This window comes from Lissotriton vulgaris, chromosome 7 (genome assembly GCF_964263255.1).
Source record: "Lissotriton vulgaris chromosome 7, aLisVul1.2, whole genome shotgun sequence".
NCBI classification, from domain to species: Eukaryota; Metazoa; Chordata; class Amphibia; order Caudata; family Salamandridae; genus Lissotriton; species Lissotriton vulgaris.
In genome coordinates, this window is record NC_141695.1 from 1,195,413,860 (window position 1) to 1,195,436,399 (window position 22,540).

Genomic DNA, 22,540 nt, shown 5'->3' on the forward strand with positions numbered 1-22,540 from the left:
GGAGGCCTTACCTGGCGTATTAATTCAGTTCTGAATCCTTCATCTGGTTTATTGTGTTAATTTTTGCTTCCTCGTCTGGGATTTCTGGTTCTTTTGGCCATGTACTTTAAGTAGTGAGGCACATCTATAGTACAATGTAACCTCTGTAGTATTGCCTTGTTGGCCTCATAAGAAGGGAGGGGTTCAGTTCAAACGCCTACCTTAAAGTGCCATGTGCAGTTGTCAGGGCTGTATGTGCAGTGTTGTTGGGCCCAAAATGGAGTATTGTAACCACTTTTGAAGGGCTCATGTAGAGCATTGTGTCCAACCCTTGAACCCGTATTGTGAGTATGCTATCCTATCCTGGGATATTTCATTTGGAATGGCCAGGCAGTTCTCTAAATAGTTTAACTCAACCATTTTGGAAGGTTCATCTGCACTATTGTCCTGTTCTGAAGGACTCATTAACACTTTCATTCAGTTCTGGGCGCCACCTCTCTTGTGTTGTGTGACAGCCCCATCAAAAGGAATGACCAGTTCTGGAACTCCATTTTGGAGTGCTTTGTCTATTTCTAGAGGCTGCCGATGGCATATTGTAGAGAGTTTAATTGGTAGCATCAAGAGTATTGTATTCTGTTTTGAAGAATGAATGAGAGTATTGGGTCCAGTTTTGAAACTCTGATTTGCGAGTATCATTCTGTGTTGAGATTTAGTATAGAGATTTTTGTCTAATTGTGGATGTTTTTACTGGTGCATTCTGTAGTTCTGGAGTCAGGTTGCAAAAGCCTCATTTAGAATGATTCTAGTGCCTGTTGACCTATCTGGAGTATTGTACATAGTTTACGATGCCTTGAATTTATATCTATTAGTTTTGGAGACCACATTTTTCACAATATTATGGGCTGCTGTTCATCGGCAGGCAGGGCCCTATCTTGAAGTGACTTTAGTACTTTACTAATTTTGTTGATTTCTGGAGACCTCCACCGATACATTCTGCCACTTCTGGGGGCACTTCAGTTGTATTATCTAGTTCTAGAGTACTCATCTGCAGCATTGTGCTTAATTGTATCGTTTCCATCTGAAGTAATGTCCAACCTTTGATACCTCACCTGAAACTTTGTTGCTATGTTTAGATGTTGCATCTGCTGTCAAGGTCCATTTCTGGAGTAATTTGTAGCAGTACTGTGTTCCAGCCTGGAGACTACATCGAATCCATTTCTGTATTTCTTCATCATGGGGAATGTTTTATTTTTAACTTTGGTAGACACAAGTTGTATCCTGTGTTTCCCCAGTTCCTGTATGTATGAGGAGAAACCCTGTGAAAGAAGCTCGCAGGTTCCTTGCCCTGGCTGACCCTTGACTGTGCATTTTTGACTATACGTTTCATTAATTTGGGGAGTAAATTGGGTCAGAAACCGGGCCAGAGACAAAGTTTTTCTTTTTTGATAATCAATTTTATTAGCATTTTTAAAAACACACAACAGAAAAAGTTCATTGGCAGCAGCTCATAATCAGCGGATACATTGTGATGGTAAACAACGGTACATACGGGTTGGGTGAGATCAGCCCAGTCCGACATTACATTGTGTGTGAAGGTGGCAAAGACATTGAATACATCTGGATTTACGGTGGCAGCAAGTTGAACCATTTCCCCCATATCCTAGAGAACAGATCTGGAGAGCCCCGTGATTCGAATAGGGCCTCCTCAACCCAGAGCCTGTTGAGTTCTCGCTCCACTCCCCTCCAAAACCTCTCAAGCCCCGGGCACAGCCATACCATGTGGAAAAAATCAGCCGGTGCTTGTCCTCATCGTGGGCAGTCCGAGGAGGGTCTCAACCTGGCTCGGAAAAGCCTCTCCGGGGTGAGGTAGGACGTATGTAGGTAGTATATCTGCACCAGTCTCAGCTTGGAGGATGTGGTTAGGGTACGTGGGGCCATCAGGGCATCCCTCCAGTCTGCCTCCTCCATGGGTCCCACCCAACCCTCCCACCGGGTACGCAGTTGGTCAAGGGGCAGGGGGCTGTTACTTACTAGGGCGCAGTAGATTCGGGATACTCCTCCCCCCCCTCCTCCCCCTACCTAGGACCCCCATCACCTGGGCTTCTAGTGGACTGAGCTCTGGAAGGGTGGTTGGCGTGGGGAGATGAGCGTGGATGGCGTGGCACAGCTGTAGGTACCTGAAGTGCTAGGCGCGGGGAAGAGCGTGGCACTGCTGTAGATCCGCAAAGGCTCGGATATGGTCTCCCACCCAGACGTCCCAGAGCACCGATATCCCGATGAGATCCCAGCGCCGGAACCCGCCGAGGGACGAAACCTCCCGGAGCCAGTTGCCGTGCCAGAGAGGCGTTTGGCGGGCAAGTCTGCGATCCCAGCCCATGTGCCGGAGAGCGGCGCGTCAAGCCAGCAAGACCGTTCTGGTAATTGGGGCTACGGTGTGTGGGACCGGGCAGCCATACAGGAATGCTTGTAGCTGGGGGGGAAGTCCGTCTCCTCCAGTTCCACCCTGTACGCTGGGTCGGACCAGCCGCCCGCGTACCAGTCATGGATGACGATCAGTTTGGTGGCGAGGTAGTAGAGGTATAGATGAGTCACCCCAAGGCCTCAGTCGAAGGGGGGGATGCGGGTATGTGCGAGGAAAATCCGTGGTAGTCCGCCGCTCCAGAGGAACCTGGATAAAGTTCAGTCGAGCTCTCGGAACCAAGCACGGGGAAGGGGGATGGAGATATTCTGCAGGACATAAAGGAAGCGCGGGAGGACCATCATTTTGAACAGCGCACTCCGACCCAGGGGATTGAGGGGAAGAGATTGCCACTTTTTCAGGTAAAACACATTCGAGTCACCAGCGGGGTGATATTCAGTGCCCATTCCTGTTCCGGCAGTAGGGTCACCCATATTCCCAGATATTTGACAGAATGGCGTCTGAGGGGGATGGACGACTGCCAGTCGAAACATTCCCGGGAGGGGTGGAGTGGGACCAGGGTGGACTTTGCTGCGTTAAACCGGAGGCCAGAAACCTGCTCTAAGTCTAGAAGGATCTGCAGGCATTTAGCGCCTGAGGTCGCCAGATCCGCCAAGTACAGGAGCACGTCGTCGGCGTAGAGAGCTATCTGGTCTGCGTGGCTCTCATTCCAGATCCATCCTCGAACAAGGGGGTCCTGCCGGATGAGCGTCGCCAGGGGCTCCATCGCTAATGCGAATAGGAGTGGTGATAGGGGACACTGCTGGCGCGTACCCCTGCGGATCGGTAATGCCTCCGAGAGCACCCCATTGATCAGCACTCGAGCCCTGGGGTTCGCAAAGAGGACCCCAATATAGCTGCGGAACCGTCGGCCGAAGCCCATCTCCTCCAGCACGTCCTGCAGATACGTCCACCCCACCGTATCAAAGGCTTTCTCAAAGTTGAGAAAAAGGAGGGCCAGGTAGGGGGTTAGGCGGGAGCGATGGGCCAGGGCTAGGTGGAGGTGGCAGATACAATGGCGGGTACCTCAGGCCGGCATGAAGCCACACTGGTCCGGAAGGACCAGGTCCTGTAATGGGGCCTCAGCCTCTGGGCCAGTATTGTGGCAAAGAGTTTGATCTCGGTATTAATGAGGGAGATAGGGCGGAAGTCCGCACAGTCAACGGAGGGCGGGTGGGTCTTGGATGACCACGATCGTGGCCAAGTCCAATTGGGGGGGGGAAGGAGCCCTTCTCCACCACGTGGTGGAAAAGATTCAACAGCCTGAGAGCCAGAGTGTCTCTAAAGGCCACGTAGAACATTTGCGGGAGCCCATCCGGGCCGGGTGTTTTGCCACTGTTCAGCAAGGGGATGGCCTCCAGGACTTCCTCCTGTGTGAAGGGCTTCTCTAGAGCCTCCATGTCTTCCGGGGTGAGGGAGGGTAGCCGGGCACCGGCCCTGCCCAGTAGGGTGGCCAAAAGCGCATCGGGTGGGTGCGCCACTTATAGGTTGGTGTAGAAGTCGGCGAAGGCTCCCGCTATAGCCCCGGAGGTCACCTGAAGGGTGCCACCCGGTGCACGGATCTCCGGAACTAAGCGGTGGATCTTGGGGTAGGAGACCAAGTTATGGAGGAGTTTATCGTTCTTGTCACCCCAGCCGTATATCCGTGCCACAGACGATCGCCACAACTGCTGAGCAGAGTCAAGCGAGATTTGGCGGAGCTCCTCCCGGATCAATGCCAGCTGCCTGGTGGGGTCCACTCGGGCGATTGCGAATTGGTCGGTTTTTAGCCGGGCAGCTTGGGACTCCAACTCCACCAGCCGGTCTGCTCGTTTGGCGTGGACAAGCCCCCGCGCCACTCCGCGGGTCACCGCCTTACCAGCCTCAAAGGGTCCCCGGTGAGGACACCGAACCCTCTTTGGCAGAGAAGTAGTGGGTCAGTTCCTGCCCTAGCTCGTCCACCAGGTGCTAGTCCTGGAGGAACCATGCGTTAAGACACCATACTGCCCGCGGTCCTCGGCGGAGTGGAGCCCAGTCGAATGGAGACGGGGGAATGATCAGACAGTCCCCTCGGTAAGATAGTCGCACCGGAGACCAAGTGGCAGTCTGTGGCTTGGAGCAGGAGGAGATCGATGCAGGAATGGGTGTGGTGGGCGGCCGAGGTATGAGTGTGTTGCGTCTTGCGCGGGTTCCAGACTCGCCATGTATCACAGAGCCCCAAGGCCGAGGCCCAGCTCGACAGGGCCGCCGCGGAGGAGAGGCGGGTTGCCGAGGGGGGACCGGTCGTGTCCTGTCCCGGTTGCATCACGGCGTTGAAGTCTCCCCCAACAAGTGTGAGTCCTGGCGGGAAAACAGAAAGGATCTGTGTGAGACACCGAAGCGTCGGAGGCAGGAGGGCAGGAGGGACGTAGACATTCAGAACGTTCAGGGAGCAGCCCTCCACTATACCCGAGATTGCGACATACCACCCCTGAGGGTCAGTGTAATCTTTAACCAGGGTGAATGGGAGACCCCTCCTGAGCAGGATCGCCACCCATCGGGACCCGTGCTGGAACCCAGAGTTCCAGACCTGCGCGAACCCGTACCGGGCCAGGAAGTTGCATTGTGTTCCTAAAAGGTGGGTCTCCTGGAGAAGGAGCACGTCCGTCGAGTGGCGATGTGCTGCTCGAAGGACCGCAGTGCACTTAATGCGGTAGAGGAGACCATGGTGTTCCAGGAGAGGACATGGAGGGGCCTAATCAGAGAGTATGCCATTGGAAGGGGGGGGGGGCATGGAAGATCGCGCGGATGCAGCGGGGGCGCGCCTCGGGGGAGGGACCCACCACCGCATTCCACATCCAAAGAGGGTGAGTCGGAGCGGACCCGAGAAGGACGGGTGCTCGGGGTGTGGAGGGGGAGCGGGGGGAGGGGTCGGCCACCCGCGGCCTGCCTGCCCGGTGATAGCCCGCAGGGACCCAGAGTAGCCAGGTTGTCAAGGAGCTGGAGATGTGTGTCGGGCGGGAATGTACCCACCATGGGGATTCAGTAGAAGGAGCTGCAGCCAGCTGCCCGTAGGCAGCAACAACTAAGGCCGAGGAGCGGTGAACAGTACCAAACCAAAAGCTCGCCCGTAGGCGGCTAAAAACAGTAAACACATGGGAGACAACGGCCCCCCCAACCCCCCCCACCCTACACTTCAGAACAGGAAGCATCTGTCGCCCTAAGGTACAACGCCCAGAAATAAACCCCTCTCTAGGGGATTAACACTAAACTGAAACTGTTAGTTTGAGCAGTAGCACTAGTCTAGAGTCAGATAAGGGTCAAGGTACAACATAGTCCATAGAGAAGTTGCAGCAGAATCCCCAAGGACCAAAGGATGTAATGACGGAAGGGAAGGATATATAGGATTAGAACTTGGAGAAGTGGAGGAAGGAAAGTTTTGAGTGGTGAGTGTGCTCTGAGTGAGCAGCCATAGCTCCCCAATTGACGGAAGGGATGTGATGCGATGGGGGAAGGAGGAGAGCAGGTCCAGGGCACAAAGCTTGGGAGGTCAGCCATAGCAGGTTCTCTTCCTCACGGGGAGCATTCCCGGGGACTGGTTCTCCAGTAGACGAGCTGGCCCAGGCGGCTTGTCAAGAGGAGCCCAGGAGGCCTGGATCCTCTAACGCGGGCCAAGCCACCAGTTGCACAGGTTCAAGCCCCCTCATCCTCCGAGGTGTTGCGGATCACGGGGCTGCCGGACAGGTCCAGATCTGATCTTGCCTTCCGTAGGCCCACACTCGAGTCGGAGGCCCCATCAAGGACGACCAAGGAGGAAGGGACAGCAGGGGGGGGGGGGAACCCCGGTCCGCGGCTGGAGATGGAGAACGTCAGATCCTCCCCTCCGATGAGTGGGAGGCGCCCTCCCGACGTCGACCCCTCCTATGGGAGCCGGTCCGGTGCTGCCTCCGCTTGGGCATCTCACGGTTTGTGTGGGTTGTGGGCCTCCGGACCGGGGATGGGACCCGCCCAGGCAGAAGGGGACGCTCCTCCGTGAGCCATGTCCACGCCGCCTGGGGGCTGTCGAAGAAGAAGGCCCTGTCTTGAAAGAGGATCGTAAGGCGAGCTGGGAAGAGGAGGCCATAGCGCAGCCCCATCGCCCTGAGCTTTTGCTTGACCTTGTCGTAGGATCTCCGCTGGGATTGGACCTCCTTGGAGTAGTCCGGGAAAATCATGATTCTGGAGTTTTGGTACCTCAAGGGGCCCAGATCTCTGGCGGTACCTAGAATCGCGTCCCTTTCCCGGAAGTTAAAGATGCAGAGAATGAAGGGACGGGCCGGAGCTCCGGGAGGTGGTTTAGGCTCGAGTTAGCGGTGGGCCCGCTCTTTCACGAACCAGGGGGATTAGCTTCTCCAAGGGCATCCAAGAGCGGATCCAGGTCTCTAGGAATACGGCGATGTCCCACTTTTCAACTCCCTCCGGAAATCCTTGGAGGCGTAGATTGTTCCTTTGGGCCCGATTTTCGGCATCTTCTGCCCTGTGATGGAGCTCCGACGTTAGCGTCTGAAGGCGGGCCACTTGAGTCTTCAGGGTGGTCAAATCATCTTCCGTCTTTAAGATACGGGATTCCGCTTCAGCGATTCGGGCCGTAGCGTTGCGTAGGTCTTGCCGAAGCAGGGCCACGTCCACCTTCACTTCCCCAATCTTGTTCTCCACGGAGGCTGGGATGTGCTGATTGCCTGGAGGAATGTGGAGACGTCCCCTCCCTCAGCCCCAGATGGAGGCGGGCGGGCCTTGGACTCGTGGCCTGGTTTGGCGAATTGATCCATGCGCATCTGGGTCGGGGGAACCGGTGTCTGTGTGGTCTTGCCCCTGACCATGCTCACAGCAGGTAGGCAGTCTGCGTGCAAGCTGAGATGTGGCTACAGAGCGCACTCCAGGGGGGCCGGGCCCCTCGGTTTCTCAGGGGGCTTAGAATCTTTGGTGCCCAGAACAGACGCCGCAGGCCCGCCGCGCGCCTCTGGCCTCTCGACTCCCCCAGACGGCAAGAGTAGGAGCTCCAAAAGGGTGGAGGACAGGGGGGGGGGGGAGAGGATGGCACCTCCTTTGCGGCAGGGCAGGCGAGGGATCACCCGGTGTTCACCCAAGGAGGAGCAGCGGTTCAGATCTGGCCAGGTCCTTGGGGGTGGAGGTGGCCGGCCGGGCCAACGCCCCATGCAGCCCAGTGATTCCAAGGCCTCAGGACGTCCGGGTAGGAGCCAAGGGCCGGTCCGTGGAGAAGTGGGGAGGGCCAGCCGGCCGGTGGGCAGGGGGGTGCTGCCTCTACCTGCGCGCCCCGGGGATTCCTAGGCCTCCCAGCCCGGTCGGACAGCACACGGGCGAGGCCCCCGGGAGCTCCCACCCGGCCCCAGGCCCTCTCCTCACCTCACAAGGGATGCAGCAGCTTCCGGGTAGTATCCCTCGCAGCGGGTGGTGTCACAGGCCTCCAGAGTTCTCCAGCAGCCCACCGAGCAACCACAGGGGGGGCCGCCCCTACAGAGGCAGTATCTCGAGGGCTCCCCGCCCTCCCAGCCTGGCCACCAGTCACCTGAGCGAGGCCGAGGGGAGCCCTTCAATCTGGGCCAGGGACCACCAGGTATGCAGTAGGATGGGGGGGAGCCGGCGGAGGGATCGCCAGGCCCCGTCAGGCATCCACTGGGCAAGCGATGTGTCTGGGGGGGTTCCCCAGCCTCCCAGCCCGCTCCGCCAGCACTCGGGCGAGGCCAGGAGGGCCACAGCCGCTGCCAGGCGTGTGTCCAGGCCTCCAGGTCCCCAGCTCCCCCAGGCGGTCAATCGTGGGGAGCAGGGGGGGGGGGGGGGTCCAACCTCTGAAAAAAGCTCCCGCCGCACCTCCAGGGCCACCGCAGCGTCAGATGGGAGCGGGCCGCCAGCAGGCCCAGCCGGCCCCGTCCCTCGGAGAGTCAAGGCAACCCAGGTCCGGAAATCACAGTAGGCCCGGCCACCCGGGTGGAGCGTCCACCACGCGCCCGCTCACAGCCGCGGCAAGTGGAAGCGGCACGCCGGACGCCAGAAGATTTCCCCCCTCGTCAGGGCGGGGGTGTATCGGAGCCACAGGCCGTCCGCTGGTCCAGGGCTGGGAGCCCCCCAGTCGACTCCTGGGTAGCTGCTGCCAGTCACTGATCCGGGCCGCCGCGCCAGTCAGTTGGGGGCCTCCATTTTGCAGGGCGCGCGGCCGGAGGAAGCGTGGTCTGCGCAGGCACCAGCAGACCACTAAGAGGAGCCCTTGCGGCTACAGGGCATACCCCGCAGCCTGGAGAGTTCAGGGGCGTCAAGGATGGTCACAGGTAGGCGATGCTGGAGGCGGATTCAGGACGGATGACAGATGGGGGGTCCAGAGCACTCTTAGAGTGCGACCGCCATCTTGACGTCCTTGGCCACGCCCCCGACATAGGTTTTAAATTGTTTTTTTTAATTTAGTCGAATAATTCTGAAACTTTGACCTGATAACTATCATTTAGACCGACTTTTACATAAACTACCAAAAGAGGATTGTCCTTAGAATTAAGTGTCCTCTTTCCCTGTAGCCTTCTGCACATCACCCATCCGTTTACAGTCTCTTTGCTTTCTCAAAATGAACTTTGAAATCCCTCAAAGAACTGCCATTTCCTCAGTCTATAAAGACTGCCAACCCAGCATACAAGTGAAACTCTGTGGCATTCTTTGCCTTGTTCTGCAGAATTGTGTTCAGTTCTAATGGACACGTGTGCCCTGTCTCCAGTTCCCGATGCCTCATTGGGCAGTCACGTTTTGAGAGCTCTATAGTCCTTAAAGCCTCATCTGTAGGCTTGTGGTCCGTTCTGGAGGCCTCGTTTTGAGTACTCCGTCCATTATTGGAAAGCTCATTAGGTATACTACATTAAAAAGTTGGAATTGTTAGACTGTATATTAAAGAAAAAAACGAGAAATTATGAAAAATATTGAAAACAAATAATTTAGCTTTTGGGTAGTCGTCCTCCTGTTGTACTGCTTAGGGGTCATAGTCTCTGAATATGTGCACCTAATCAGAGCGGAAACCTGTTATAAACACATCATGAATTCGCACACCCAAGGCCTTTTCAACATTGTAACACCTCAGTTGCTATCCTGCATACACCCCTTATATGACCCTGTTTACATCGAACAAAGTTTATGGTGACATCAAATTTGAACATCCTCGTCCAACCCGCCTAGATATTCTTCAGGTGCGGTGCAAGTAGGTTCTGTCCTCTGCCTTGCTCCCTCCAAATCCTTTATATCACACTCCGAAGTGGACCAATTATTTTCCTCTCTTAATTAATCCTCTGTAGATGGAGTCATGGTTTACTAATGCTGCTATGAGCCTAATGCGTGCTTTTCTTTGAGAAAGGCATCCAGCATGCTAACCATTGTGATGATACCAACATACACTCCAAAACGGAGATACTGGTACTGCTCCCTTCGGATACAAAACATCTTCTCATCCATGCTATATATCATTAACACCTCTGGCGCAACGCCAAACCGTAGTGGTCTAGGTGCAATGTCTAGATTTATCTTTTGTACAGTTAAAGGCCTAATGTACAGTTTATTGTGCACTTTAATGTGTGAAACCTTAATTTCTTTTTCTAGAGACCTTTCTCGAATGCATTTTTCAATGTGTTACTACTTTATATTTATTTTGCTCCATGTAATCCTTAAGCATGCTTTGGTTACTGGCCCTTGTGTCAATAACATCTGATTTACAGTTAATACACAGTATGTAATATATCAATTTCTGTGTAACATATTTTTTTATCATTAATGTGATTCTTGCCTTATGAATATGTTTTACAGAAATTAGTTTAGCAATTTGGTCTTGCAGTCGATTGATCTGTTCTGTCCTTTCAGGGAGTCTTCGCTGCCGGTTGAAGTGGCTCGCCAGAGAGAGCTGAAATGGTTGGATATGTTTAAACACTGGGACAAGTGGGTGTCGCGCCGTTTCCAGAAGGTAAGTGTGGAATGTAGCACCTATATCTCCAGTGAAGGAGGTTGGGGTATATGGAAGCCACTAGCCATAAACTAGAGTTTTCACCACAGTTCACCATGGAGGGTGGCTGGAAGGGACGTTGACTCGGCAGTGATGAGGATTCGCTGTCCAGCACCATTTTTAGAAGGCATAGCAAGCTAGTCATTAAGAATAAACAGTGTTTTATTTAGACATGTCACATGTTTAGTTAATGCTGCAGTTATGCTAGCTAACCAGTCTTTGTCCAGTTGTTCGCCATTGGTTGACGTTTTTTGTCATTCTTATTTGCTTGCTTCTTATTCAATAAAGTTTCTCCCTCTTCTTGTGTTGTCCCTCCCCTGGAGCAATTGCCATCTTTTTGATTGACTGGCTTGTATCCTTAAACTGTTCACTTTAAGGAAATCATTTTTAGGTCGAGCTATTTATAGCTCTGACATATTGTAGGGGAAACAACACTTTTTTTAAAAATATCTTTATTCGTTTTTTCAGTGCAAAACAAAAGAATAAACACGTCAGCATCACTCAGCAGCTCCCATCTCGGAACCCCACCACCTCTCCCCCAGCACCCCGAATCCCTGTACACAGATAAGTAACACAGTCAATATGGACACTGTAATCATCCCGCAGCTCAAGAGGGTAGAGTAATAGCCAGCAACCCAGAGCCCTCTAACCCCCCTCCTCCCAGCCACAGCAACCATATCAAAGACCGCCATCCAGCCCATGATAGCGATGCCACTTCCCCCACACTCTACCGAACTTCTTGGGGCACCCTCTTGCTTTGTACTTGACCCTCTCCGCAGCCATATACAGATCCAGGCCTCTGCGCCATTCCTCCAGTTGCGGGCATTCTGGGGCTCCCCACTTCCTGGCCACATCCCTCTTAGCCAAAACCAGAGTCAGTACTAAAAAGATTAGTTGCGGGCGGCTCACGTGAACTTCATTCGTCATTCCCAGCAGAACAAACTTGGGGTCAGGCTGTAAAGCAATCTCCAGTACCGCTCCCAGTTCCCAGAGCACCTCACCCCAGAAAACCTGAATGTTCGGGGAGGACCAAATAGTGTGAAAGAAATCTCCCCTCTCAGAGCCACACCGCAGACAACGGGGGTCAGCCACCCTCCCTATTTTGTTATCTTGCTCTGTCAAAGTACGTCCTGTGTAAACCTTTGAATTGAATTAATCTTAGGTGGGATTTAATCGCAACTTCACGTGGGTGCATTAATACCGTCCCCCAGTCTACCTCATCCATGTCCCCCACATCTCTCTCCCAAACCTCCCGCCTCTTCGCTAACCCGTTAGGCATATTATTCATTAGTGTCCTGTATGAGAGGGAAACTGCCCTATGCGTGATCTGTACCTGCAGGAGACGGCCCTCCAGTGGAGCATAGTCTGGGAGGGGACCTTCCTGCGCTCTTTCCGCCCTCCAGGCATGCCTCAGTTGCGTGTATCTAAAAGACTGTGTGTGACTAATTCCGTATTCTTTTCTCAGCTCAGCAAACGATTGCAGCTCCCCCCTCTTCATCACATCCCCCAGTGTAGAGATACCTATTGCATCCCTGGCCAAAAAGCCCTTTAACTTATGCAGTTCCTTGAGCCAGGCGCACTTCCATAGGGGAGTCTGACGTGTTGGTTTAACATCCCACCCGTTAGCCTTCACCGCCTTAAACCACGCCCCCAGAGTAACTCTCGTAACCGGTAGCAGCCTATCTCTTCCTTTGCCCCCATACAAAAAGTGTATGCAGGTGTGTGTGTCCATCAAGTGGCGTTCTAGGGCGTAGGTGGGGTGATGTGCCGGGGCATGTATCGATTCATTGATCGGCGTCAAGTGCTCCGCCCAGTAATAGGCTTCTATATTGGACAACGAAATGACCCCATCATACTGGTGCCTCTGCAGGGTAGACAGGGCCACCCGGGGCTGCTTCCCCAGCCACAGGAATCCGCGTAGTTCCGCGTGTATGGCACGAACGACTCTGGAGGGGGAAATACTCATTCTGTAAGGCGTACAAGAATCTCGGGAGCGATCATCTTAAACAGGGCCGCTCGGCCCAAGAGCGTCAGCGGGAGTAGCCTCCACCGTGCCGCGTCGTCCGTGAAGTTGGTCAACACTCTCTTAATATGCCTGTCGTAGGAGAGGGAACTGTCCGTAGTCCCAAAGATCCCTAAGTACGTAAAGCCCTCCCTAGTCGCCTGGAGTCTCTTTGGGAGAGCAGGCCAACCCTCCCTGTCCCCGGGGTCATAAAGAACTGATTTGTGCCAATTTATTTGGTATCCCGCCCGGGCCCCATATCTGGCCAGTTCCGCAAACAGCGCAGGGATCGTCGTGTCCGGGTGTGTAATATAAAGAAGAACATGAATGAATGAATGAGTATGCTCTTATATAGCGCATGGCTACCCTGAGGCATCCCAGCGCTGTAATACCAGAGGGCTGAATATAGACACTCAATGGACTAGAAGTGTCTTCAGTCGCTTCCTGAAGGCGAGGTGGTTGCTTTCAAGCCTGATGTTGACTGGGAGACTGTTCCAGCACTTGGCTGCTAGGAAGGGGAGCCGGCGGCCACCCTTTCGGGCTTGCTTCACCCTTGGTACTCCCAGCAGATTACACTGATTAGATCTTAAAGATCTGCAAGATTGGTGTCGACGAAACAAGGGATGAAGGATAGTAGGACCGCCATTCCAGATAGACTTGTGTGCCATGCACATGATTTTGAACGTGATTCTTTCATGAATCTGCAACCAGTGGAGAAGCCTCAATGCGGCCTTCGCAGAGCTGTGTCTTGGTACATTCATAAGCAGCCGAGCTGCACAGTTCTGCACTGATTGCAAGGTTTGGATGGACACTGCTGGGGCCCCTAAGTAGACCACATTTGCATAGTCCAGCCGCAAAAGAATCAGCGACTGGACTAGCATGCGTCTAGCCTCAAACGGAAGAAGGGTCAAAACCTTCCTGAGAACCCTAATCAAACCATAACAGGTCACAGCCACCTTCTTTGCCTGGACTTGAAATCCCCGGGATTAGTCAAGCCAGACCCCTAGGCTCTTTATTTGGGTCTTAGGAAGCGGTGGAGGACCAAGACATTTTGGCCACCAAGGGTCGAGGTTGACAGGGGCTTTGTAGCCCAAAAGCATAATATTAGTTTTCGACCCGTTTAGTTTTAGAAAGGAGGAGGTCATCCACTCCCATCACTTTGGTAAGGCAAGGGGTCAAGTTGTTAGTCCCTTGATCTATGGCCTCGTCCCTTGCCTGGGAGACGACCAACTGTGTATCATCAGCGTAGGTGATAAGCTGAATTCCCCAGGGAAGCACCACTTCAGCCAGTGGTCTCATGTAGATGTTAAACATGGTAGGACTGAGTGAGGATCCCTGGGGAACGCCGTGATACAGTTGAAGTTGGTCTGATGACACCTCCTCTTCAAAGACTGAGAAAAATCTCTCCAACAGGAAAGAATGGAGCCATTTAAGGGCCATTCCGGAGACCCCAGCGAGGAGTAGTCGATGAAGCAGGAGGGGGTGATTGACCGTGTCGAAGGCTGCGCTGAGGTCCAACAGGACCACCGCAGCGCAGCCTCCGGCATCCACGATACTCCTGGTCGCCTCTACCACTGCCACCAATGCGGTCTCCGTCCCTTGTTTGGCTCTGAATCCCGTCTGGGAGGGGTGGAGGGCTCCTGTAGTCTTAATGAAGGAGGAAAGAACATGATTCACATGTTTTTCGGATATTTTACTGAGTCCAGGTAGCAAGGAAATAGGTCTGTAGTTGGCTAAATCTTCAGGGTCAAGGTTAGATTTTTTTAAAAGGGCCTTGACCTTCCTGGTAGGGGACACTACTCCCGTCTCCAAGGAATTATTGATGACATGCATTATGGCAGGACATACCGTACCCGATACCAGTTTAAGAGCCAATGGCGGCGCGACATCCAGAGGGGAACCTGATTTAAGGTTACCAAGGAGTCGTTCCACCGTGGCCAAATCCAGCAAATGGAACGCATCAAGAGGTCTGCAGGGGTCCGAACTGACCCCTTCCGACGTCCGCTCGCTCTCCTTAATGCTGGCATACTGATCTATTGGCCCGAAACCGGAATAGATATTAGTAACCTTAGCAACAAAGAAAGAGGCCAGGTCCTCACATCATTTCAGGGGGTCGGTTGAGGCCCTAGTGGCCAGGGGAGGGGTGACCAACTCTTGAAATATTTTAAATATTTACCTTGGCGTATTGACCGCTTCCGAGATTTTGTCCTGGAAGTACGCTGATTGTGCAGTTTTCAGCTGATTTTCGTAAGATCTAAGCACTACTCTGTATTCCTCTTTAGCGGGGTAGAAAAATCTTTCCTCCATTTCCTTTCCACCAGTTTACATTGTTGTTTAAGTTCTTTAAGTTCCCCCGAATACCAGGGTTTTTTATTTGGGCCAGTCCGATGACTGACCTCTTTTTTGGGGAGGATGGAGTCCAACATGGAGTCTAGCCACTCATTGAAAGCGTCGTTAGCGCGGACGGGGTCATCATGAACCGGAGGGGACCTCCTCAAGGCAGCCTCCCATTCCTCCGCTGATAGCCTCGACCATGTCCGGCTGAATTTCTTTGAGAGGCTAACTGTATAGCTTTGATCATGGGAGACCAGACAAAAGAAAGCAGGGCATGGTCAGACCAAGTGACAAAGTTGGGCGGATTGCAGATGACATTACCCAGACTAGTAAAAAAATGGTCTAATAAATGACCCGCTAAGTGTGTAGAACCTGAAACGATTTGTTCCAGTTGTACTACCCCAAGGTGTCCAACAGACACTGCGCTGATGATACCTCTGTTTCATCTAGCTGTATATTTAGGTCACCCAGGATGGAGAAATTGGAGGTGCTGCTGATGGAAAGAGTAATCTTATCCAAGAGGTTATTACAAAAGCCATGATGATCTCCAGGGGGCCTATAGACAAGGTGCAGGTGGGAGAGAAGGCAATAGAAAAACCTAGACTCTCGCAGTCTCGGAGAGGACTTTCAGAGGTATGGCAGACAAAAGAGTTTTTAAAAATAATGGCACTCCTCCTCCTTCTCTTCGTCCTGATTGCCGGTCTTGCCTACAGATAGAATAACTAGAAGGAAGAGCCTGGACTATATCCGGATCAGAAGACTCCGTGAGCCACGTCTCAGTCAAGAAAAGGGCATCCGGTTCTTGCTCCTCCAAAAGTAGACTGATTTCTACCACGTGCCTCGGAAGGGAGCGGCAGTTTAACAAAGCCAAAGTATATGATTTCACTTTGCAAGGTCCTCAGCCTATATGTTTACATAGAGGACTTGGTATCCTTACCTCCTCTACCGGGTTCGTAATAGGGCAACGGATCGTTGCCCTGTCTCTAAGCTCCCGCAGCGGCTTTCCACTGTAACGCCGCAGTTCCAAGGACGCAGGTCCCATCATTTGAACCCCGGGCCCTGTCCTAGCCCGGCCTGGCACGGACGGGCACAGACGGGCTTTCCTTAGGCGCTCCTTTGGCGCTGTAAAGCGCGTCTGCTGCTGGGTATGCTGCGCATAGAGAGACCGTCTGATTTTAAGTGCTTGAGCGCGTCGTATCAGGCGCCTCTTGCCAAACACTGGAGCAGCAATCTGCTCCTACCCAATATGGCCGCCAAGTAATCGGCCTCTCTATGCCCCGGTCAAGATTGAGCTCCTACTCGGCTGAGAATGTGAAATAACGGGTCCATAATGTGGCGAACTCGAGGTGAGCTTAAGCGCTCAAAGTAAAGGTGAAACACACAGGGTGGTGAAGATTGCAATTTTAAAATAAGCAAGGTCTAAATACAGTGCAATGAATCGATAATTTAAAAACAGTTGATACAGCTAGCACTAGCTCCCGGTTTTTCGCCTCCGGAGCAACTAAAGTCTCTAGGTCTATCCGCGTCCGCGTAGAGGGATATTTTTTCATGTGTGGCTCACGTCCTGCCCAGTCGGAACCCCGCAATCTCTTCATTTTGGCAGATTGCACATGCCACTACCTCTATATTCAGAGCAAACAATAACTGGGACAGGGGGCACCCCTGGCTGGTGCCTTGCCGGACCGGGAAGTCTGTAGATAGTACTCCGTTCACCCTAACCCTTGCCCTGGGATCTGTATAAATTAGGCTCACCCACTTCCTAGACTTGGGCCCGAACCCAAATCTAAGCAAAACCTCTTCCAGAAAGGGCCAGTGGATGGCGTCAAACGCCTTTTTAGCGTCAAGGGATAAAAAGAGATGGGGGTCCTCCCGTTCACAGACCTCAAGCAACCAGTTGTGCGTCCGCCTAAGGTTATACTGAGTCGCTCTATCAGGAAGAAAGCCCGTCTGGTCCAGGTGGACCAGTCTCGTAATAACACCCCGAAGGCGAAGAGCCAAGATCGTTGCAAGGAGCTTGACTTCAACATTCAATAAAGAGATGGGCCTATAGGACTCTCAGTCCTCCGGCGGTTTACCTTCTTTGTAAATGGGGACTATCGTTGCCAGTCGGAGATCTAAAGGTAATTCTCCCTCCTCCGCTGCATCTTCGAATAGCCCCAGTAAATGACGGGCCAGAAGATCCGCCGTCTTTTTAAAGAATTCAGCCGGGAAGCCATTGGGGTCCGGGGATTTCCTTGCTCTAAGCCTTGACAGTGCATCCCTGACCTCGTCCACCGTAATGCCTGCTTCCAAGCTCTATTGATCCGCCTCCTCGAGACCCGGGAGGTCTATAGAAGACATATATTGCAGCGCATCACCTGTCTTCCCTAGGTCCCTGGCCTCATAGAAGGCGCCGTAGTATACCGCAAAAGTATCAGCTATCTGGTCGTCCGTGTGTACCCAGTTCCCCGGGCTATCTTTCATTTTCTCCACCCACCTCTCGTCTCTCTCCTTCCTGCTAAGCCATGCTAACAGCCTACCGGACTTATCCCCGACGTCATACAGGCGATGCAGCGTCGTCATGGCCTGGGCCTTTGCCTCACCCGTCACCAGGTGTCTGTACTGGCGTTGCGCATCTAACAGTCCCCCCCCCCGCCCCGATCGGTGCTGTCGTTCCAGGGCCAGGATCTGTGCTTCCAGCGCGCGCGCGCGCTTCTTCCTCAGCTTTCCTCCTCTCTCCCGCTACCCTATTCTGGTCCCTATCTCGCAGGACCGCCTTAAGGGCTTCCCAGAGCGTCACCCGGGACAGCACCGAGCCCTCGTTTTCCGCTAAGTATACCTTTACATCGGCCCTAAGGCCACAGACAATGTCAGTATTTTGAAGATCCCAGGCCGTTAATCTCCACGTATCCGTTCTCGGCTTCCCCCGGCCTCCCCCGATGTCGGCTAAAAGCGGAGAGTGGTCCGATATGCCCCTCGCTTGGTAATCTACCATGTCAGTAGCCTGCAGCATCCCTCTGGCCATAAAGATATAGTCCAACCGGGAGTAAACCCTATGTGCTCCAGAAAAGAACGAGAACTCCACCGCCTCTGGGTGCCGCCACCTCCACACATCAATAAGGCCCAACGTCGCCATTGTCCTCGCTAGCAAAGTGGCAGCCATGGGTCTGTCCCTCCCGCCCGTTCTGTCCCTACCAGGGTCCATAACCTCATTAAAATACCCCTGAGGACCTGAATCGTGTCTGAAGTGTTAAGTAGGATATTAGTGAAGGCTCGCAGTGTACCTGGTTGCAGTTTAGGTGGTGCATATACCGAGAGGAACGTGTAGTGCCTCCTCCTCCAACGCCCCCTCACTCCCACGTACGTCCCCTGCGGGTCCACCCATGTCTGTGAAATGTGAAATGGTGGTTGCTTCCTGAAGAGAATAGCCACCCCCCTGGAGCCGGAGGTGAAGCCTGCATGTGCCAGCATCGTGTATTGTCCTCTAGCGAGGAAATTACAGTGAGTGCCCTGTAGATGAGTTTCTTGCAATAAAATCGCGTCTACTTTCAGTCTCTTAATATAATTATGCTCTAATCCCCGTTTGATCTTGCTGCCCAGGCCATTAACATTCCACGTTAAAATCTTCATCCTCCCTAAAGAGGAGTCCCCCCTTGGTGAGACAGACGTCATCCTATCCCACAGGATTGTGTGTAGTGCCCGGTAGGAGCCATGGTGTAAGCCCACAGATTCAGAACCGCTTGAGTGCCATGGCAAACAATAAACTGATAAACTGCCACCCCCCCGCCGAACCCACCCACCCCCAAAAGAACCACAAATTAGACCCCTCCCCACAACCCCACTACCCCCTCGCTACCTCCTCCCCCCCCCCCCCCCCCCTTCGGTCCCATCCCGCCAAGTGGTCACCTCCAGGACTTTCCAGGAGGAGAGGGTCTGTCGCCCACCCCTGTAACCCCCTCAGGAACCCAACCCCAAAGAAACCCTGGGACCCTGAAACCCCCTTCTCTGCCATTCACCAACACTAGCAGACAATGTGTTTTCAAGGACAAAGAATCAAAAAGGGAAAAATACAGGGAGGGGTATGCCAACTTGCGTGTTTTCCGGTCACGAGCCTGCATCAGCAATGTCCCTAGAGTCCCAGCTTCACGAATGAGTCTTGAAGATCGCCTGGGGATGCCGTAGCCCCTCCGTCCACCTCCTTCTGCATTTCATTAATTGCTACCACCAGAGGATGCATCAACGGAGTCCTTGCTTCCTCGTCCTCAGAAGAGCGCCCGCCAGCGTCGTCCTCCCCTTCAGATCCTGCGTTCCGCGCCAAACAACTGTATCTGGAGCCGGTGTGATCGCCCAGCACCGGCGAGGACGAATTCCTTCGGGTCTTCCGATTAGTTATGTGCAGGCTAAGGAGTCGATAGCTGCCTCCTGTTGCCGCGAGACCCCCTGGACCTCGGAGATCTCAGCTGCCGCCACTGGGCGCCTTCTGCCGACCTAACAGGTCCGGACTCCCGTCTGCCCTCCATGTCCCGCTGAGGTGGGCGCTCCTCGAGCCACTGCCAGGTGTCCTCGGGATGTGTAAAGAAGTGCGTCTTTCCTTGGAACATAACTTTCAATTTAGCCGGAAAGAGGAGCATGTACTGCAAATAGAAATCTCTGAGCTTCGCCTTTACTTGGTCGGAGGAGCAACGTTGTTTCTGGACTTCCTGACTGTAGTTTGGGAAGATCATAATGGACCCATTCTCCAATCGGATCTCCCAGAGTCTTCTGGCTTCTCTCAGGATTGTGTCTTGATCGGCGAAGTTCAGAAAACGGGCAATCACGGGCCTCGGCCGGGCCCCCTCCGGTGGCTTCACCAGCAATGCACGGTGTGCCCTCTCTATGATAAAGCAGTTAGAGAAGCATGCCATCGGGAAGGTCTTTAGGAGCCACCCATGCAGAAAGGTCTCCATATTGTTCCCCTCAATTCCTTCCCTAAAGCCCACGAAGCAGAGGTTGTTGCGGCGGGCCCTGTTTTCCGCATCGTCCACCTTCCACTGGAGGTTTTTGTGAGAGGCCTGGAGCTCTGCGACGTCCTTCCTGAGCCCCTGAACGACATCTTCCGCGTCACCCAATCTATTCTCGGCAGTAGTCACTCTCTCCGTCAAGTTACGGACGTCTTGGGGCAATAGAGTTACCTATGAACCCACCGCTCCAATTTTAACTTCAAGGGCCGCTCGTGAAGCCTGGATATCATCCCTAGATGCTTGGATGGCCCCCATTAGTAGAACAGTGTCCGAGCGTAAGTGTTGCGTATCAGCGTCCATGGCGGGAGGGGCCGCAGCATATCTACCCAGTGTCCCCTGCTTAGGGATCCGGGCCGGTGCGTACCTCTTCCTCATCCTGAGCGCCCAAGAGATATCAGTCCACCTTCCACAGTATCAGCCACCAGCCACTGGGTACAAACTCCATCACACCTCGCTCCCAGTCCGCCACAGCTGTCGCGAGATCAATGTCCAGGGCCAGTCCCCACTGCGGCTACCGCCGTCTGGTCGAAGCTCCAGGTACCCCGTCCACAGGAGCAACACTCAAGGCCAGGAGCGCCGGGTACACCTCCGTAATCGTCCAGGCGCAGTGTGCTCCCACAAGCCTCTTTACGGTGCCCCCATGGGACGGTTTACAGTTCAGGTGTAGGCCACAACCTGGCGCCGCCTGCAGTCCCCAAACTTTGTGCGGGCCCGTGTAACCACCTCCAGCAGCCATCCAAGGCTCCTGTGCCTCCCAATGCCTCACAGTATCTCCAGGACGCCACCTCGTCAAGCACTCCCGGGGCCCGGCCTCCCTTTCCCAGCTGCCAGTCTCAGGGGGTTCATAAGCCGCGTCGATCGTGGGTCCCCAGGCTATGCAGCCCCACTCATCGGACTCTTGGCTCTGGGGCCTCCCGACCCAAACGCGGCACCGCAGGCCATGCCAGCCTCTGTATCCGCACCATTCACTGGCAGACTCCTCCAGGCCCCGGCACTACGGGCCCCGTTGCCCCCGCCTCAGGTTGCTGTCCGGAGCTGGGCACTCCCGTGTCCTGTGCCAGGGGTCGACCGCTAGGAGGGGCGCCGTCCTCACGGGCCGCTACACAGGCCCTATGCAATATTAAGGATGGGACCCCAGCGCTGCTCACAGGCCCCATTAGGGCAGAGGATCCAGTCTTCCACGCGCAGTCCCCCTCACAGCCGCAGGCCGCGCCGTCACTCCGCCAAGCTGCTCAGAGTACCCTCGCTTTGCCCCACCGGAAGGTCCACTCGTGCGCGGCTCCTCAGATGGGTCCGGGTCCCGCCGCTCACTCTGCTCACCGTCTGACTCCACAGCGTGTTCGTAACCAGCAACGGCCGCCGAGTCTCAATAGCGGGCTGGCGCCATCTTAATTCCTCTCAGGCCCCGCACCGGAGTAGTCATACGCTGCCAGAACCACCGCTAGGGCACCACACACACCACAATTTCTTCCTCAAGCTGCTCTGGGAGTCGAGCACAGGACTCTCGGGCACCGTTAATATGTCGAATCACAGATGGCTCGCTGGAGCTACCGGGAGACTCGACCTAGTCGTTCATGTTGTTGGCCACGCCCCCCGGGAAACAACACTCTTGAACAAGCGGATTCCAAGCGGATTCCTCCCAATGCGTGTGATCTATTGAAGCGTGGCGCTTCGCCAGTGCTCTTGGCCTCACTCACACCCCATATGCTCGTTCCCTCCCACTCGCTCGCTACCCCGCCCCCCCCCGCCCCCCCCCCCACCCCCATCCGACTTGCAAGTAAGCCTCACACACCACCAGGCTCTTTAAGCGCGACGCTTCGCCAGCGCACGCTTGGTCTCACTCACACCCCATATGCTCGTTCCCTCCCACTCACTCACTCCCCTGCTCCCCCGCCCACCCCCATCCGACTTGTTTCGCTCTTATGGTTACCTCTTGTTTCGCTCTTATGGTTAACTCTTGCCTCTATCACATCACCTCATTATATATTTTACCTTTCTTTCTCCTGCCCCTGTAACTTCTGCCCTTCATTTCTCCATCTTTGCCTTTCCATGTTTTCCATATTTCCCTTCCTACCAACACTTTCCCCTCTAACTTGGGACTCTCATCTGCCTTTCGCCATTTGTTTCTCGCGGTCTCTCCCCCTTTTGCCTCTTACCTGTGTTTTTTGTTTGTTTCATTATATTGCTAAATCACTTTTTATTCCTTCTCGTTCTTTTTCCACTTTGTCTCCCCCGTTCTCTTCTCTCTGTTCCACGCAGTCCCCCTCTCTCTTACCTTCCTCTCCCTTCACCCTCACCCCAGTGCTCTCCACGTCTCTCAGCTTGCCGCAGCCTCACTGCCAGTCTCACAAGAAGAACGAGGCGGCCCTGGTGATCCAGAGCTGGTGGCGCCGCGCACAGTTCCACCGGCGTGAATGAAAATGCCACAGCATCACTCGATGCCACAGCATCACTCAATGCCCCACAGCATCACTCAATGCCCCACAGCATCACTCAATGCCACAGTATCACTCAATGCCACAGTATCACTCAATGCCACAGTATCACTCAATGCCACAGCATCACTCAATGCCACAGCATCACTCAACGCCACAGCATCACTCAGCACCACTGAAGGCTACAGCATCACTCAGCACCACTGAAGGCCACAGCATCACTCAGCACCACTGAAGGCCACAGCATCACTCTGTGCACCCATTCAACAACAACTGGTTGTTATATGTTCTCTCAATGTTTCAAGCTTTATTACAAATGTCACAAAAAGATGTTAATATTTCACTTCTGTTCTTGGATTTTCATCACAATAA

General features: G+C 54.0%; 1 protein-coding gene across 1 annotated transcript in view; it reads left to right on the top strand.

The window, feature by feature from the left end:
- Positions 1 to 22,540, top strand: part of TBC1D10B (TBC1 domain family member 10B) — a 401,631-nt gene that overhangs the window by 188,013 nt on the left and 191,078 nt on the right. The window contains exon 2 of the mRNA XM_086931687.1: positions 10,280 to 10,379. Within this exon, the coding sequence (XP_086787813.1) occupies positions 10,280 to 10,379 (100 nt within the window). The remainder of the gene's footprint in view (positions 1 to 10,279; positions 10,380 to 22,540) is intronic.